Source organism: Haliotis rufescens, unplaced genomic scaffold, assembly GCF_023055435.1.
Source record: "Haliotis rufescens isolate VD_foot unplaced genomic scaffold, xgHalRufe1.0.p SCAF_7, whole genome shotgun sequence".
NCBI classification, from domain to species: domain Eukaryota; kingdom Metazoa; phylum Mollusca; class Gastropoda; order Lepetellida; family Haliotidae; genus Haliotis; species Haliotis rufescens.
Genome location: NW_025964361.1, coordinates 10,079,252 through 10,099,021, shown reverse-complemented (window position 1 = coordinate 10,099,021; position 19,770 = coordinate 10,079,252). Strand labels below are relative to the sequence as shown.

The 19,770-nt window shown below is 43.0% G+C and overlaps 1 protein-coding gene across 1 annotated transcript; it reads right to left on the bottom strand.

Moving 5' to 3' along the window:
* Positions 1–1,620: 1,620 nt before the first annotated feature.
* LOC124113223 (ATP-dependent RNA helicase DDX55-like) lies at positions 1,621–19,701 on the bottom strand. Its single transcript, XM_046473509.2, has 17 exons — positions 19,579–19,701; positions 18,295–18,406; positions 17,932–18,069; positions 16,955–17,109; positions 15,111–15,204; positions 13,765–13,820; positions 12,919–13,111; positions 12,298–12,422; positions 9,912–10,001; positions 8,539–8,631; positions 8,177–8,291; positions 7,364–7,443; positions 6,363–6,451; positions 5,444–5,570; positions 4,109–4,196; positions 2,958–3,131; positions 1,621–2,039 (listed from the first exon to the last, which is right to left on the bottom strand). Exons 2-17 carry the CDS (start codon positions 18,388–18,390, stop codon positions 1,959–1,961), a joined length of 1,794 nt encoding a protein of 597 aa, XP_046329465.2. The 5' UTR covers positions 18,391–18,406; positions 19,579–19,701; the 3' UTR covers positions 1,621–1,958.
* Positions 19,702–19,770: the final 69 nt, after the last annotated feature.

Sequence of the window (19,770 nt, the reverse complement as noted above, 5' to 3'; positions counted from 1 at the left end):
AACCTAGAAACATGATCGGGGTGAACTATTATTCGAACCCAAAATCACAGGTTTCTGGCATCCCTAAGGGACACAACTCTGTACAGCAAATCACGGCACCTTAAACAACTGGGCCACCCGTGCCCTCAATACATGATTGAAGGGTAGTTATCTTATGATGGCAGTTTAACGCTACACACAGCAATATTCCAGTGACCTGTCTGGAAATTATTCAGACTTGACCAGCCAATCCAGTGATTGATATGATGAGCATCGATCCACGCGTTTGGGATACGATGACATGCATCATCAACCAAGTCAGCGAGCCTGACCACCCGATCCCGTTAGTCGCTTCTTACTACAAGCATAGTCGTTTTTACTGCAAGCTTGGGTTGTTGAAGACCTATCCTACCCTGGACCTTCACCAAAAGTGTTGTGTGATTTCTGTCCATTAGCTCCTTTCTTTTGTTTGTTTGTTTGTTTGTTTAGCTCCGCACTCAGCAATATTCCAGCTATATGACAGCGGTCTGTAAGTAATTGAGTCTAGACCAGACAATCCAGTGACAGACATCATGAGCATTGTTATACAATTGGGATACGATGACATGCATCAACCAAGTCAGCGAGTCCACCTGATCCCGTTAGTCGCCTCTTACGACAAGCATAACCCCTGAAGACATTAGCCAGAAACTTTAGGAGTGAGTGAGGTAGGTTTAACACCGCTTTGAACACAATTGCAGTTATGTCATGGTGTCACCTTAATGTGGGAGGAAAACCCAAAGTGATGCATGTGTCAAGACATTTACCGCTTTGGTAAGTGAGTGAGTGAGTGAGTGAGTGAGTGAGTATGGTTTTACGCCGCTTTTAGCAATATTACAGCAATATCACGGCGGGGGACACCAGAAATGGGCTTCACACATTGTACCCATGTCGAGAATCGAACCCGGGTCTTCGGCGTGATGAGCGAACTCTTTAACCACTAGGCTACCCGACCGCCCCACCGCTTTGGTGAAACCCACAAGCATGGGTATGGTGGTGAACCCTAGAAACATAACTGGGGTGAACCGGAGACCCTAGAATCATACCTGGCTCCATAAGAAGACTTTAGGTCATGGCACTAAACTAAAAAAATATGTCCATCTAAAAAAATGAATAAAGAGTTCAATGGTGTGACGTTTTTTCATAATTATTTAATAAGAAATATTGTTATTGTGTTAATTTGGTTTATGTTGTTATATATCATTATCATTAGTTATCACAAACATATTTGTCGATCCAAAGTGCGTGGATGGATGCTCATGATGTCAATCACTGGATTGTTTGGTCCAGACTCGATTATTTACAGACTGGCGTCGTATAGCTGGAATATTGCTGAATACGGCTTTAGACAACTAACAAATCAAACATATTTGAAAAAGTTGGCAAATATGTTGCCACTTGGTGACACACATCTTCAGAGGTCACTTAATATTGACTTTAGGGACCAGTCATTTATTACAGGGGGTATTGATGCATTTAATGTACAGAAAATAATGACCCTCCCCCTAATGCTTGCCATATTTTTTGATTACCCTCCCCATGTCCTTGTACATTTATTTCATAACCCTCCCTGAAAAGACAAAATGCAAAAACACTTTATAATTCATTATGAAATGTCCATTTATTCATTACCATCCCCTTCCCAATATACAGAAGGCCGGTCAGTCCCTTATCCAGCATAGAGGTTTCAGGTAATCTTTTGTCACTGTTTCGTAGTGATGAACATTTGCTCTTAAACTGAGCAGAATGAGGGGAGAAATGGTTCACGGTATTCACAATCCCATGTCCGTCAGAAGTATCAGCGTAGATGCTGTTCACCAGTTGATTACTCCATGACATCCGTGAGTGTGTGACCTTCACCTTCAGTTCATCTTCTAGCATAATGTCTGGACAGTGACTGTCCAGCAGCAGCAACATGGCTTCATCAACTCCTCGTCTGGTCACGTGTCGCACTCTGAATCACTGTCCAACTTGTTCAATGCACTTCCAGCAAATTCCTGGTTGAATTCATTCTTCGATATCTGGAAAGGATAACACTGGGTGAGGAAGAGTTCTACATGATGGTGGTGTTGACTGAGTGAGCCAGTTGGGTTTAACGCCGCTTTTAACATTATTCCAGTTACATCACGGCGTGTCAGCTTAATGTGGGAGGAAAGCCCGAAGTGATGCAGGTCTAAGACGTTTACCACTTCAGTGAAACCTACGAGCACGGGTATGGTGCTGACAAACCTAGAAACACAATTGGGGCGAACCGGGATTCGAACCCACAATCATTGGTTTCTGGTGTTGACTGAAATTTTAGACTCCAATGGTCCTTTCAAATTGGTTCATGGTTACCGACACATTCTCAGATTCACAGGGATGTGAGATAGTTTGTTTGAAAGCTGCTTCAAACAGTGTCAGCTTCATGTGGGAGGAAGAAGCCAAGTGATTCATGTTGTAGGAAGTTAGCCCTCTGGTGGTGCTGACTAAACAAGAATGACAATCTGGAAGTTAGGGTACCAATTCCACAGAGATGTTTCGTTTGTCAGCTGCTAGAGTGCAGATAGATAGAGGGACATGGATAATTACCTTCAGTTTCACTATCTACAATGACAAAAAACAGAATGTGTTTTCAAATTTACTGGTGTTCCAACTTATATTTGTGGGCATCAAATACTCAATAACACCTCCTACACTGTGTATCACCTTCAAACTATACTACCAAAACAAAGTTAAGGTCCATCCAATTCTTTCATATTACTATAGTTTATCTGTCATGTATCTGTAACTATAGTAATATGAAGACTCGGTGTTCCTTAACCTTCAGTTCATGCCGTGACAGATAAACTATAGTAATATGAATGATTCAGGTGGTCCTTAACTTGTTTTGAGTAGCATACATTTACAGCATTCATCCAGATTCACCACTAGGAGTTATGTCTTCAGCAGACACCTACTTTCCCTTTCTTTAGCTTCTTCATGAGCAGCAAATCTGAACCGAGGTCGTCAACCTCCTCAGCTGTGTTATCGGGTTCAACGTCCTCCAGTTTCCTCTTCTGTGCACGGAGTTTCTTCTCCACTCTCTTCTTCTTCTTCTCCACTTTCTCCTTCTGCCGGGACCACGGCACTGACTGAAAAGACCAACCATGACATCAAATTGTTTCATTCACAATAATGAAGTATGATGTATGATCTGAGCTGTCCATGCTGTCAACACGGAGCTGACAGAGCTTCAAAACATAACCAGCTGCTGCACAACACAATGAATCTGACATGGTGGCGTGAGCTGAGGTGAGGTGAGGTGAGGTGGCGTGTGGTGAGGTGAGGTGAGGTGAAATGGGGCTTAACGTTGCATTCAAGATTATTGCACTTATATAGCAACATGCATGAACTGAGGCGATACACCGATGCATCACAGTTTTTTACTTCTCGATACAAGTATCGATGACAGTCGCACACTTAGTAAGATATATCGATTCTGACCTTAAATGTTTGCTTTAATAACCGTTCCACTAAACACTTATCAGTAGCGCAAGTTAATAGTGAAAACATAAATATTTTCATTTGTGCCATACGTGACACTGCCAACTGTATGTCGTCAGTGCGCCAGGTATTTGACCATCCTGTCTATGAAAGAGATGGCTTACGCACTACAGATAAGAGCACATGCAAGTATTGTGATACATATCGGATCGTGAGTAATGTATCGTGATACATATCGGATCTCACAGTTGGTGTATCGTCCCAGCCCTAGTGTGTGTGTGGTTTTTTTTATAGTTCTAGCCCACTGAGATACCATGCCACTACTTAACGTGAATACCCCACTCAGACACAGTATACTGATTCCGAGCCAACCAGTCCTTGTTTTAGCCCCTTAATGCCGAGTGCCAGACAAGGTAACAACAAGTACCATCTTTTAACATCTTTTGGTATGACGCGGCAGGGAATTGAACCCAGGCAGATGCTCTAGCACTAGACCACAGAGGCAGTCAAATCTAAAATGGATTAACTATGCCAAATGATGTCCATAAACTGTTCAGGCATTGCAAATTGGAGTCAGGAGTTGTGTCCCTTAGTTGTGCCAGAAACCTACGATCGATGCACTCACTTTGGGTGGCCTCTTCATTTTTTTATGCCTCTGCAGCAGCTCCCCGCTCTCGATCCTCACCTGCCGCTGCTTCTCCCGATGCTTGTCTCTGAAGCCACAATGATGACCATACAACTGTTTCCTGGTCTCGAGACACAGTAACATGGATGTAGTAATGGACCGACCTATCGATGCATTGCAAATGTCAATATCTCGACATCAATGACAAGCATAAATATTGACGGTTGGCATCAAAACCATGATAGGCTATAAATTGAAATATGTACTTAAATGTAAAAAATATACTGAAACAATCTAAAAATGCATATTCAAGTTTTGGTGATATTTGACAAAATGGCCACAAAAATTAAAATTAAGTTGTTCTGTGTATTTAGACAGGAGATAACCAAACAATGTCATTTTGTAATTTTTTGTCATGCCAGTAAATATTTACTTCTAAAACCATTTCAATGTCCTTTGAGTTAAAGTTGATTATGAGGGGACATGGGTGGCCCAGTTGTCTAAGGCGCCACAATTTGCTGTGCAGAGTTGTGTCCCTTGGACACGCCAAAAACCTATGACTGTGGGTTCGAATCCCGGTTCGACCCGATTATGTTTCTAGGTTTGTCAGCACCATACCCGTGCGTGGGTTTCACCGAAGTGGTAAACGTCTAAGACCTGCATCACTTCGGGCTTTCCTCCCACATTAAGCTGATACGCCGCGATGTAACTGGAATAATGTTAAAAGCGGCGTAAAACCCAACTCACTCACTAAAGTTGATTAAGTGTCTGCATTGTGTGTCAGTGATGTATAATCACCAGCTGATATTTTACCATTTGCTTAAGACTGATCATATTCACCAGTTTATATATACACCAGAATAAGACCTATGACCGCATCCCCTTCACCTCTCTGCCAAGCTCCCTAGCAGTCCTCTGAAGCTGACTTTGTTTAATGCTGAGTCAGCAATATTGGAGTTGTGTCTAAGCAGGTTGAACTGAGTGCATGAAATCAGGTGTAGATCAGGTGATGAGGGAAAGACAGAATGTTATAGCTTCACCTGACCTGCTTCGTGTATCAGTTGATTTGTAACAGGAAAAATAACTTGTCTGCAGGAATCAATTCATATATATCTGGTATCAATCTAGACCAATTATCAACTCACCTGCATCTGCTATGAACTCACCTGTCACATGTACCAACTCACCTGCATCTGGCACGTACCAACTCACCTGCATCTGGTATGAACTCACCTGTCACATGTACCAACTCACCTGCATCTGGTATGAACTCACCTGAGACATGTACCAACTCACCTGTATTTTGCATCAACTCTACATACTGTATCCACTCACCGGAATGGAATGTCGTCCACATTAATCTCCACAGGTAGAAAGTTGGGAACCACTTTGCCTTTCAATTCGGGCATTTTAGGAATTTTCAGAAGACCGAATCCAGTAGCTAGTTTCCCGAAGTCAATATCTGTAAACACAGCATCAAGGCAGTTGAAGAAACCAGACACCAGAACTTCTGATAGGAAGGAAATGTTTCAAATCTATAGAGCACTGAATGGTTCCATGGTACTTATCACTATAGAATGGAGATATAATGCACTGGCTATAATATCAGCGACGGAGCCATGTTATCTCAAGTTACAACTGTGTGAAAAGAGTGAGTGAGTCGGGTCTTATGCCGCATTGAACATTATTCCAGTTATATCACAGCGTGTCTGCTTCATGTAGGGATAAGCCTGAAGTCATGCAGGTCTCAGATGTTTACCACTTTGGCAAAATGCACGAACACAAGTATTGTGCTGACAAACCTAGAAACATAATCAGGGCAAACTGGCATTCAAACCCTCTATCAGAGGTTTCTGGCGTGCCCAAGGGAGGCAACTCTACACAGCGAATTGCGGCGCCTTAGACAACTGGGCCACCGTGCTCCCGTGTGGGAAGAAACACTGTAAAAAGCTGAAACAAGAGAGCTTGCTGTCAACATAAATAGGAGAGACAGTCACTGTATAACAGTAACAACCACGGTGAATCGCCAACAAGTCGTTGTTAATGGCACAGACCAGACATACCAGTGGTGGATGTGATGAGGGGTGTCTGGATACAATGACCTGCAATCAACAAGTCACTGAATCTGAAAACCTCGTCCAGTTCAGTCGACAAACAACAGATATGAGAACCGTAATAAACCTGGGTCCCACAGGGTTGACCAACAAATACAGATCAACTGTGAGAATGTACCAATACACTTGCTTGTACTGACCTTTCACCCTGAATATCATGCTGCACTCATGTTTAGCATAGGACTGGACAAACGACACATAGGCTCTCATTCCCTTCTCGTATATTGCCCTGAAAGTCAGACATGGCATCATGAGTATCTCACAGGAACAGCTACAACCATCAAATTACTGTATAACTACAAAAGGATATATAGTTCCCTGCAGTATATAAATATAAGGACCCGATAAGTCATTCTCCCAAATACTGCCCCATATACTACCAAGGGGATTATACTTTAGGCCATAATAAATAAAAAAGATTATTATCATCCACTTTTTTTCAAAAGATGGGAGGGAGGGAGGGTTTTTATTTTTTATTTTTTATTAAAGTCGTCAAGTTGAAGACTGGACACCTTGGTATGAACAATAGATGACTGAAATAACAAAATAAACAATATAAACAGAAGCAGTCGGATGTATCTGGGTCAAACCTATTTTCCCTGCCCAAACTTGTACTCGTGCGTTTCTCAATTTATCCTCAACTGACGCTTACTTGTCAAGTTCCCCACAAGCAAGCTTGTTGAAGAGTCATAGACTCTGGCAAAGGACAGGCATAACAGTCTTAAATGGTCTGCACACCCTCTCGTATTTTTAAAATAGTGAGCACCATCTTGACAGCCGACATAAAGCAGACGATAGGCAGGTATGTCGAGAGTCAGTTGTAGACCAGTTTACGGCTTGTCATAAACATGAAATGGCCGTTTCACAGCTGACATTAAAATGCTCTAACATTTCACTCGGTCAAATAAAATTTATTTGTTGGGGGGTTTAGTCGTGAGTTGGGCGGGGATGATAATCTAGCAATTATATTATTATGGCCTTATACTGCTTGTTTTGAAAGTCCTCACACGATGATTTTACAGCAATTGAACCGACTACAAGGCTCAGGTGGTATGGAGACTCAGGTGTTGAAATGGCTCCTGTTATAAAAAAGTGTTCAAAATGGATTGAGTATTCTGACAACAGTAACCATCACACACACCTGTCCTTGGCAGCCAGCTTCTGTACCGCTGGCAGGTGGTTGTGTACATCCTCTGCCTTCTCCAGCTCCTCCATTGGCACCTGTAGATACAGAAGGGGGAGAGTGAGTGAGTGAGTGAGTGAGTGAGTGAGTGAGTGAGTGAGTGAGAGTGAGTGAGCGAGCGGTTTGATGTTTTACGCCGCACTCAGCAATATTCCAGCAATATGATGGCGGTCTGTAAATAACCGAGTCTGGACCAGACAATCCAGTGATTAATATCATGAGCATCAATCCATGCAATTGGGATCGATGACATGCATCAACCAAGTCAGCGAGCCTGAGTGAGTGAGTGAGTGAGTGAGTGAGTGAGTGAGTGAGTGAGTGAGTGAGTGAGTGAGTGAGTGAGTGAGTGAGTGAGTGAGTGAAAAATGAGATAAAAAATGCAACGGTGGTGCCACCCATGTCCTCTGGACTGCATGGAAACATCACAGACAGAACATACAGTGCTGACAAGTATTGCAGTCATATCATGGCATGTAAGCTTTAGTGAGAGGAAATTGATTCAGTTCCCAGACAATAAATAGATTGGAAAAACCAATGAGCACTTGCATGATGCTTACAGACCAAGAATCATAATCAGGGTGAACCTGTGATGTGAACCCACATTCACATAGGGCTACACATAGACACAGGGACCTTCAGCAACCCATACTTGCCATAAGGGGCGACTATGCTTGTTGTAAGAGGCGATTAACGGGATGCATGTCAGCGTATTCATGCGTTAAACAACAAAGAAACAAACAATCAATCCAAACACAGACACAGGGCGCTCACCTTCTGGTTGATGCTGATGAAGTTGGTGTAGGTGTCTTCAGCAGGGAGCAGCATCACAAGGGCATTGCCGGTGTTCCCGATCCTAGCTGTGCGACCACATCGATGAACAAAAGAACTAAAAAGAAAAAAATACAATCAAAAGTCAAAGTAAGACCAACATTCTCAAGATCCTGGGTTACAGAGTTTTTGTGAAAATTCCTGGTTGGTAGGTGGAGGAAAAAGGAATAAAAGAAGACATTTCAGGTTATTATTTTTTCACTTTAAATGAAACCTGCTAAATATGTTGCCATGTGTGCACTGTTAAGTTTACCTGTTACCCAACATGTTGAGATGTTGCTGTATCTAAATTAATGTTTGTTTACCTGGCTGAACTCGGGGGGTCAAACTGTATGACCCAGTGTACTTCAGGAATGTCCACCCCGCGAGCCATCACATCGGTACAGGTCAACACACCACTGTAACACACATCGGTACAGGTCAACACATGACTAACACATCGGTGCAGGTCAACACACCACTGTAACGCATATCGGTACAGGTCAACACACCACTGTAACACACATCGGTACAGGTCAACACACCACTGTAACACACATCGGTACAGGTCAACACACCACTGTAACACACATCGGTACAGGTCAACACACCACTGTAACACACATCGGTGCAGGTCAACACACCAATGTAACACACATCGGTACAGGTCAACACACCACTGTAACACACATCGGTACAGGTCAACACACCACTGTAACACACATCGGTACAGGTCAACACACCACTGTAACACACATCGGTGCAGGTCAACACACCACTGTAACACACATCAGTACAGGTCAACACACCACTGTAACACATCGGTGCAGGTCAACACATCACTAACACATCGGTGCAGGTCAACACACCAATGTAACACACATCGGTACAGGTCAACACACCACTGTAACACACATCGGTACAGGTCAACACACCACTGTAACACATCGGTACAGGTCAACACACCACTGTAACACACATCGGTGCAGGTCAACACACCACTGTAACACACATCGGTACAGGTCAACACACCACTGTGACACACATCGGTACAGGTCAACACACCACTGTAACACACATCGGTACAGGTCAACACACCACTGTAACACACATCGGTACAGGTCAACACACCACTGTAACACACATCGGTACAGGTCAACACACCACTGTAACACATCGGTGCAGGTCAACACATCACTAACACATCGGTGCAGGTCAACACACCACTGTAACACACATCGGTACAGGTCAACACACCACTGTAACACACATCGGTGCAGGTCAACACACCACTGTAACACACATCGGTACAGGTCAACACACCACTGTAACACACATCGGTACAGGTCAACACACCACTGTAACACATTGATACAGGTCAACACACCACTGTAACACACATCGGTACAGGTCAACACACCACTGTAACACACATCTGTGCATGTCAACACACCACTGTAACACACATCGGTACAGGTCAACACATCACTAACACATCGGTGCAGGTCAACACACCACTGTAACACACTTCCGTACAGGTCAACACACCACTGTGACACACATCGGTAAAGGTCAACACACCTATGAAACACACATCAGTAAAGGTCAACACACCACACAGAGGAGTACAATAATAATATGTGTTCCATGTGTTCACACTAAACATGCTTAAAGAAGGTATTAAAAAGGAAATAAGTACCTGGCAAGCTGTCGAAAACTGGAAAATATCTTGTTTCTTTTCTGTTTCATTTTCCCATGGATAGACAGAATCTGACTCTTCTTTAGAATGCTGGAAAATAATAATATCAATCGGTGAATCAAGTTTTGCAAAACTTATCACAAAAAATTACAAAACAAAGTAACTAAGCACACACAAAAATGAGTGAGTGAGTGAGTGAGTGAGTGAGTGAGTGAGTGAGTGAGTGAGTGAGTGAGTGAGTGAGTGAGTGAGTGAGTGAGTGAGTGAGTGAGTGAGTTGAATTGGAGGACCCGGGAGAAGTAGTCCAATGTGGTGTAGGTATACTCACTGTTGGAGGACCCGGGAGAAGTAGACCAATGTGGTGTAGGTATACTCACTGTTGGAGGACCCGGGAGAAGTAGACCAATGTGGTGTAGGTATACTCACTGTTGGAGGGCCCGGGAGAAGTAGACCAATGTGGTGTAGGTATACTCACTGTTGGAGGACCCGGGAGAAGTAGATCAATGTGGTGTAGGTATACTCACTGTTGGAGGACCCGGGGGAAGTAGATCAATGTGGTGTAGGTATACTCACTGTTGGAGGACCCGGGGGAAGTAGATCAATGTGGTGTAGGTATACTCACTGTTGGAGGGCCCGGGAGAAGTAGATCAATGTGGTGTAGGTATACTCACTGTTGGAGGGCCCGGGAGAAGTAGATCAATGTGGTGTAGGTATACTCACTGTTGGAGGACCCGGGGGAAGTAGACCAATGTGGTGTAGGTATACTCACTGTTGGAGGGCCCGGGAGAAGTAGACCAATGTGGTGTAGGTATACTCACTGTTGGAGGGCCCGGGGGAAGTAGACCAATGTGGTGTAGGTATACTCACTGTTGGAGGGCCCGGGAGAAGTAGACCAATGTGGTGTAGGTATACTCACTGTTGGAGGGCCCGGGAGAAGTAGATCAATGTGGTGTAGGTATACTCACTGTTGGAGGGCCCGGGGGAAGTAGACCAATGTGGTGTAGGTATACTCACTGTTGGAGGGCCCAGGAGAAGTAGACCAATGTGGTGTAGGTATACTCACTGTTGGAGGGCCCGGGGGAAGTAGACCAATGTGGTGTAGGTATACTCACTGTTGGAGGGCCCGGAAGAAGTAGTCCAATGTGGTGTAGGTATACTCACTGTTGGAGGGCCTGGGAGAAGTAGACCAATGTGGTGTAGGTATACTCACTGTTGGAGGACCCGGGAGAAGTAGTCCAATGTGGTGTAGGTATACTCACTGTTAGAGGGCCTGGGAGAAGTAGACCAATGTGGTGTAGGTATACTCACTGTTGGAGGACCCGGGAGAAGTAGTCCAATGTGGTGTAGGTATACTCACTGTTGGAGGGCCTGGGAGAAGTAGACTAATGTTGTGTAGGTATACTCACTGTTGGAGGGCCCGGGAGAAGTAGACCAATGTTGTGTAGGTATACTCACTGTTGGAGGGCCCGGGAGAAGTAGACCAATGTGGTGTAGGTATACTCACTGTTGGAGGACCCGGGAGAAGTAGTCCAATGTGGTGTAGGTATACTCACTGTTGGAGGACCCGGGAGAAGTAGACTAATGTTGTGTAGGTATACTCACTGTTGGAGGGCCCGGAAGAAGTAGTCCAATGTGGTGTAGGTATACTCACTGTTGGAGGGCCTGGGAGAAGTAGACCAATGTGGTGTAGGTATACTCACTGTTGGAGGACCCGGGAGAAGTAGTCCAATGTGGTGTAGGTATACTCACTGTTGGAGGGCCTGGGAGAAGTAGACCAATGTGGTGTAGGTATACTCACTGTTGGAGGACCCGGGAGAAGTAGTCCAATGTGGTGTAGGTATACTCACTGTTGGAGGGCCTGGGAGAAGTAGACTAATGTTGTGTAGGTATACTCACTGTTGGAGGGCCTGGGAGAAGTAGACTAATGTTGTGTAGGTATACTCACTGTTGGAGGGCCCGGGAGAAGTAGACCAATGTGGTGTAGGTATACTCACTGTTGGAGGGCCCGGGAGAAGTAGACCAATGTGGTGTAGGTATACTCACTGTTGGAGGACCCGGGAGAAGTAGTCCAATGTGGTGTAGGTATACTCACTGTTGGAGGACCCGGGAGAAGTAGACTAATGTTGTGTAGGTATACTCACTGTTGGAGGGCCCGGGAGAAGTAGACTAATGTGGTGTAGGTATACTCACTGTTGGAGGACCCGGGGGAAGTAGATCAATGTGGTGTAGGTATACTCACTGTTGGAGGACCCGGGGGAAGTAGATCAATGTGGTGTAGGTATACTCACTGTTGGAGGGCCTGGGAGAGATAGTCCAATGTGGTGTAAGTATACTCACTGTTGGAGGGCCCGGGAGAAGTAGACCAATGTGGTGTAGGTATACTCACTGTTGGAGGGCCTGGGAGAAGTAGTCCACTCCGGCACATGTGCTGAAGAACACCATCACCTTCTCCTGCTGGTGTTCCTTGAGGAAGTGGAGCAGCTGGTTGAACTTTTCATCAGCATCCACGATCTGAAGTCAGAGGAAGCTGCCAAATTATCTCTACCATCATCATATCTGTTCTTTAAATGACACATCTTCCATATATATTCCAATAAATTCAAATTCAAACTGAATTACATCTATGAGAAATGATCACGAAATGGCAGTAGATTGGTTTTCAAAATGACTGTGTAGAAGCTTGGGATGCGAGCTTGAGTGGAGCCACCTCGGGTGCCTATCTTGGTGGTATTAGCAAATATTCAAAATATTTACAATAGAACTTATTTATCAAATTCAAGCGGCATCATTGGTGAATGCTAGAAAGTTTCAGCTTCATCTGAGATTCTGATGGATGACAGCCAAGCATGCATGAGAGAAGGTCCTTGACTTTCAGACAGGTGAGCTGTTGAAATCTCACTATATATATTTAACTTGTTGTATAAACGGCCAGTTCGCTGCGTAACAGGAGACATATTTTGTCTGATCACCAATGTGTTCTCCAGGATGTGTGAGAATCAGGCCTTACCATGTAGTAGTTCTGGAGTGTCAGTGGCGTCCTCTGCAGCGACTCCGACTCCGTCGACAACTTCTCCTTGACTGTGATCCTCAAGGGGTTCCTCAGCCCTGCCCGGATCAGATTCTCCACCTCATCTGTCTGGGTGGCCGAGAACAGACCCGTCCGCCGCTGTTTGGGGAGGTAACTCAGGATAGTGTTGATGCTGGAATATAGGAAGGTAGTAAAGATGATTCTCAACCTCATCAGTCTAGGTGGCCGAGAACAGACCCGTGAGTGAGTTAGTGAGTGAGAGTGCGAGAGTGAGTGAGTTGTCCATCTCAACTGTACAAGAACAGATGTGTCTGATATATAGTCAGCAATATGTCAGATGTATCACGATGGTCTTTGAACTGAAATCAGTCCAAGAGAAATAAGTGGTTGACCAGTGCCGTAGCCAGCCGGGGGGGGGGGGGGGGGGAACAGTTGTCCCCCTAGATTTTTTTATAGAAAACAGTTATTTGAATCTAGTTGGGGACAAGTGATACTTGTACAAATATTTGCCCCCCTGTCAGAAAAAGTTAACTACGCCCTTGTTGACACTGTAAATACAGATCATTCACACAACTATATATCACCCAGAGCATAGAAATAATCAAGTCTGGGCCAGGCAAACCAGTGGTTGACAGCATGAGCACCAATCAATGCAGAGTGGCAGGGTAGGATGGCACACAATCAGCAAGGTCAACATAACAATGACCTTGTAATCATTTCATCTGGTTCTCACAGCATGCAGAGATCTTTATTCATCCTAGAATCCCTGTAAACACTGACAATGCTAAGAGTCAAACCATTATGACAGAAAATATAAAGATTTACCTTGCTGTAAATCCCATGTCCAGGAGTCGGTCAGCTTCATCAAGGACGAGCACCTCCTGAATACAACATGGAACACTTTGAAAGCTTAAGCTGATCATTTGACATATCTCACCTGGATTTTGATTTGTTTTTGTCAAATAAAAATTAATACAGTCTCATTAATCCGATATGGTTGGTTGCATATGACTATGTCGGATTAACGAGTACGTCGTAGTTATTAAGTAGTATCAACGTTCGTGGATCGATGCTCATGATATCAATCACTGGATTGTCTGGTCCAGGCTCAATTATTTACAGACCGCCGTCATATAGCTGGAATATTGCTGAGTGCGGGGTAAAACAACAAACCAACCAATCATATACCAAGTTGATGTTTATTATTCAATGTTCCAAATAAGGCATGAACGCCAAGGGGTCGTTGTCATAACACCAATGTGGAAAGTTAAATCATTAGTCTAGTCCCTAGACACAAATACTACCAGTGTTCAAAATACCTGCCTGCCTGACCGTCCGAGACGGGTTGATTTCAACTCGGGCTGCCAGATTTTCAAATCCCCCTGCCCGACGGTCGGGTTTTATTTCATATGTGAAAATATTCTAAATATTTCCCGATGATAAGCATTAATTCACATGTAAAGATGAATGATAAAATGTAACCAAAAAGAAACCCTGTTAGCTTATCCGGAGAAACATATGATTATAGTGGGCAGGCAGGTTTTGGTCAGGGCTGGCAAGTATTTCAGCTAGCCAGTCCTGTGGTCTGGCTGAAATTTTTGGGAGTTTCATACCCTGATACTACAGGAGCAAACCCCAATGTTCCTTGGATCCCACTGACTTCTAACACTGTCAGTGTTTTCGCTGGCTTTTGAAACTGCAAACTCTAAAAATTACCAGTCCCTTCAAATTTCTGTCAGCTCTAACAGTGAACAAATAAGAAAATGAATGAAAACTATCTGATTTTAATTCTTTCAACATCATATTCAAAATTTTACTTTGGTTCGAGACTCAATCTAAAAAAATACATATTTAACCTCAAAGCAAAGTGAAATGTTATTTCCTTGCACTAAAAATAGACAATGGAGACCCCTGATGATTAGAGACCAGCTGACTTCATTAGAAAAATATACTTTCGTGATTATCAATCATCTTTTGTTCAACAGCTAAGATTTATAAGGTACTTTATATGCCACACCACAGGGATTGACAGTCACATGAATTACCGGTCCAAGCCTAACTTTACCGGTTAAAACTGGTAATTACTAGTAAATAGGAACACTACACTGCTAGGATTAATGAACATTTACTGGAGATCTGATCGTCAAAGAGCATCCTTCAACTCTACCTACCAAGGCCTTGACGCTGGCCGCCAGGTTAAACGCTCCTTGCTTCCTCTGGAACATGTCTTCCATTCGGCCCGGCGTTGCTATCACAATATTACCTCTGTCAGAACACAAAAATACACAATAAACCAAAAGTTATTAACACCAGTTCTCTTCCTTTTATGCCATACCTCTCTGCGTGACGATAGACTCTCAAAGGTCATGTCGGTTAACCTTGGGTGAACTCTGACCCCCCAATCTTTACCAACCATTCCAAGCCTCTGCTCTTAACAAAGGAACTCCACTGAGAACACAAATACTCCCTCAACTGTACACGCCCTGGGTTTCAACTCCATGGTACTCAACAACTGGGTGTATCAAATATCTATGGCATTTATTATTTTCCATTTGAAATTGTCTGTTTATGCATCTTTTCGCGACCTGAAATCAAATATGCGGCTCTGAAAGCTCAACTTGGTCATGTCAAGAAAAGCATCGAGTGAGTGAGTGAGTGAGTGAGTGAGTGAGTGAGTGAGTGAGTGAGTGAGTGAGTGAGTGAGTGAGTGAGTGAGTGAGTGAGTGAGTGAGTGAGTGAGTGAGTGAGTTGGGTTTAACGCTGCTTTTAACATTATTCCAGTCATATAACGGTGTGTCAGCTCAATGTGGGAGGAAAGCCCGAAGTGATGCAAGTGTCAGACGTTTACCACTTCAGTGAAACCCACGAGCACGGGTATGGTGCTGACAAACCTAGAAACGTAATCAGGGCGAACTGGTATTCAAACCCACAATCATAGGTTTCTGACTTGCCCAAGGGATGCAACTCTGCACAGCGACTGCGCCGTCTTAGAAGACTGGGCCACCCGTGCCCCGGAAAAGCATCAAAGCTGATTAGAAAGTTGACCTGATGTGACCTTTCATGGAGCTCTGTCAGGTCCCGCACAGAGAGGTACTGTGATTAAAACGTGATATCAATATATCTGACTCAACACCATGACTGACGTAATTCAACATTATATTCTAAAAACAAGAAATAAAGTGACAATTATTAATCTACAAGCACAAACATGACATCAGGCAACTGAATTCAGATCATAAACTGCATGAATTGACTATAATTACATTTAGAATTATTTATGTAAAAATATCAGTTTATCCACAAAGATATCACTATATAACTTTAAAACATGAACACAACTGGTTTTGTTTGTTTGTTTGTTGTTTAATGCCTCACTCAGGTCAATTCCAGCTAAATGATGTAAGTCTGTTAATAATCGAGTCTCCATCAGACAATCCGGTGACTGACATAAATAACATCTAACCATGTAAATGGGATACGATGAAATGCGGTGAGGTGAAATTGAATTTAACGTCGCATCCAAGATTATTTCACTTACATAGCGATCTGCATGCACGTGTGTGTGTGTATGTGGATGCTTATACTAGTCCGGACTGATATGAATTTATACTGCTAGCCCACTGAGATACCATGCCATAGTTTAACATAAATACCCCACTCAGACACAGTATACTGACGCTGAGCCGACCAGTCTGTTTTAGCCACCTAAGTGCCAAGCGCCAGACAGGGTAACAACTAGTACCATCTCTTACGTCTTTTCGTATGACGTGCCCGGGGATCAAACGCCAGACCTTCAAGGCAAACACTCTACCACTAGACCAGAGGCAGTCATGACGAAATGCATTAAGAAAGTCAACAATAACCCGATCCATTTATTTGCCTTTTACAACAAGCATAAGTTGCTGGCGACTATATATTCTTGCCCGGAATCCCCATGTAATCCTGAGTTTAAAAGGTTTCATTGTACTAATAAATACATATCAATGCATGAATGTTGAAAATTTGAGCTACTTACCCATGTGTAAGGAACTTGTCGATATTACCCCCGACATTAGCGCCTCCTATGAAGAGTACTGAGGAGAAGTCCGAGAAGTAACGGAGGAAGTGGGAGAGGACCTCGTCGATCTGTATGGCCAGTTCTCGCGTCGGGGTCAGGATCACTGCGCCCACCTGTAGCCATGGTAACACCATGTTTCATCTAAATTCTATGAATGTGACACTTATTGACGAGGTTAGGATAGGTTACAACTGTGTGAGAGCAATATTCTAGTCACATCATGGAGGGGGGATACCAACAATTGACATGACGTATTAATATTTATAGCAATGTTGAGTGTCAAACAATTTCAAATATTTCCAGCAATTTCTTCAAATCCAATATTACCCGATTGCTTCATTACAGTATACAATCAGCAGTGTTTAAAATACCCGTCTGCTCGCCCGTTAAAGATGGGCCTTTTTTTTCTTGGACCGTAAACTTTTTACATGCACGTCCCATGGTCAGGATGATTTCGTTTACAAAAAGTTATAAAATACATAATATCAACTTATTAAACAAGTATAAATTAATCTCATCTCTTGTTATGTCCAATGTACAAAAACCATCTGGACTGGCAACATTTTAACCAGACTGGCAATGTATTAGACTTGCTAGTCCAGCTCTGTGACTGGATTTTTCTGAATTTTTAACACTGAAGTTCCCCTCATTTCTACCTTGAATCGATATTCAAACAAATATATGAGCAAGCAAGGATTAAAATGTAAATACATTGACAGGAGAGAAGCTTGCTGTGATTACCCTGGCTCTAGCCACAATGTAACTCCAGCAAATACCAGCCAAGTTTGGCAAGGATAGAAACTGGACTTTTATAGTCAGTTAACTCTCTTGCCTCGGGAAGATGAGTATTAGAGTATCAGAGTAAAAGGTCTGAGTTTATTGAGACTGGAGTAGAACTGGAGAAGCAGGAGAGACTGCATCAATTCATCAGTTACCTCGTTTTTCTTCAGGGGAGTCTCTCTTTTCTTCAAAATTTCCAGAAGAGGGAGAAGAAAGGCGAGGGTCTTCCCACTTCCTGTGACTGCTTCCACGGCGACATCTTTGTTCCGCAGAAACTGTGGGATACATGCTGCCTGGAATAGATGCATAACATGATGAAGATCAGAGTTGACTGTCGATGAGTAAATGTTGTTTAACATGTTTAATGCTGTAGACAGCTATAATTCTAGGTATATCAAGGCAGTTGGTTAATAATTGGTCAGGCAAACCAAGTCTCTAGCAAGAAACAAGCAGAGATGAAACACATTTAACTATGTATGGGGTCTCAGGACTGACAGGGTGTGAACAGAGAAACATACCTGAACTGGAGTCATCCGTTTGAACTTGAGAGCTTTAATAGCATTTAACGTTTCTTTGCCTAAAACACTGGACAGCGAGGTCCACTTGACGTCCATCTTTGAAGAACAGCTTCTGTAAAATTCCAGTAATTTAGACAGATGTGCAATAAACATGATAAATCGCAAAGAACAAATGAAGAACAAAGCGTGGTTTATTTCATGAAAAAACATTGTTATGTCATGATATCATTTCTGGAAATTCAAAATTGATCATGATCATGATGATTACATAGTAGATTGGAAAACATTATTTTTGTGAGGAAAGTGCCTAGTGACTTGTTCCCCACAGATGTAGCTGGGTAACATAGATAAATGCAATAGCTGAAATGATCACACCCAAAAGTGGGAAAGATATGACAATCAGTATTTGGAGAAAAGGTAGGGATAGTCCTTGGCACTCCTTTACCATCATGTCATCGATCCCAATTGTTTGGATCGGTGCTCATGATATCAATCACTGGATTGTCTGGTCCTGACTTGATTATTTACAGGCCACCATCATATAGCTTGAATATTGCTGAGTGTGGTGTAAAACAACAAACCAACCTTTACGATCATTTGAGTTGGGCACCACTTGCCAATCAAACAACCCTTTACCATGTTTACGGTAATGAAGCCCTTTAAAATACTTAAGGTTGGGCGTCACGTAGGGTATTTGTAAGCTATCCCTTTTAACGAATTCAATGTTAATTGTGGAGTGGGATACAGTATATACTTCCGTGTAGACATCAATTATCAGCACGTCACTGGACTGATGTACGCCAAATTGTGAAAGCTGAATTCATAAACAAGGCCAGTACTAATAGAAACATGTCCCTCGTAAGCATAACTTATGTATCATATGCCAGCCTCAAAACTTTTTAATACCGCCGAGTATGGTTAAAAAAAACAACAACTTTAGGCTCATATACATGTGTAACTTCGTTTCAATTTAAGGGCAACCAGACTGGTCTGGTCTGAGTGTAGCCGAGAGCCAGGATGGGGTCTGAGACAACAGGCATTGCAAGTGTCTTATTCACACTAGCTTTTTCACATTTAAAGGTTTATCCGACTGTCATGAAATCACCAGTATCAATCATACACCGTAAATTATCTTAATTTCATTCAATTTCAAATTCGGACACCAAAAATCGACTGTAAGACTGTAGATCTTATTTCTTTCTTAAAAACTGTTCAGTTTCTGAAATACGAGTACCCCGGTAGTCACATTGTAGATACGACTGCTACTTTAAACTGTCTACTTACTAGTTAGTCCGTAGTTGTGTTCTGTTATCAGTGTATTCTGTTATTTCACGTGCCACATGGAGGCTGACATATTGGTTTCTCTAAATTGAGGATCGGAATCCTGCATTGACTGGGTTCCCGTCTACTAAAATGCGTTAAGTTTTCTGCGCAAAGCAATAGCGGAACCAGATTAATTTCTTAAAAAGTACTAAT

Bases quoted from the DNA above. Each gene is read 5' to 3' on its own strand.
- LOC124113223 (XM_046473509.2), bottom strand. From the start codon at position 18,390: ATGGACGTCAAGTGGACCTCGCTGTCCAGTGTTTTAGGCAAAGAAACG. The intron at 13,112-13,764 runs GTAAATCTTTAT...CCTATATTCCAG, and splicing joins GACATGGGATTTACAGCAAG to CATCAACACTATCCTGAGTT. The intron at 4,197-5,443 runs GTGAGTGGATAC...TTGTGGCTTCAG, and splicing joins GTGGACGACATTCCATTCCG to AGACAAGCATCGGGAGAAGC.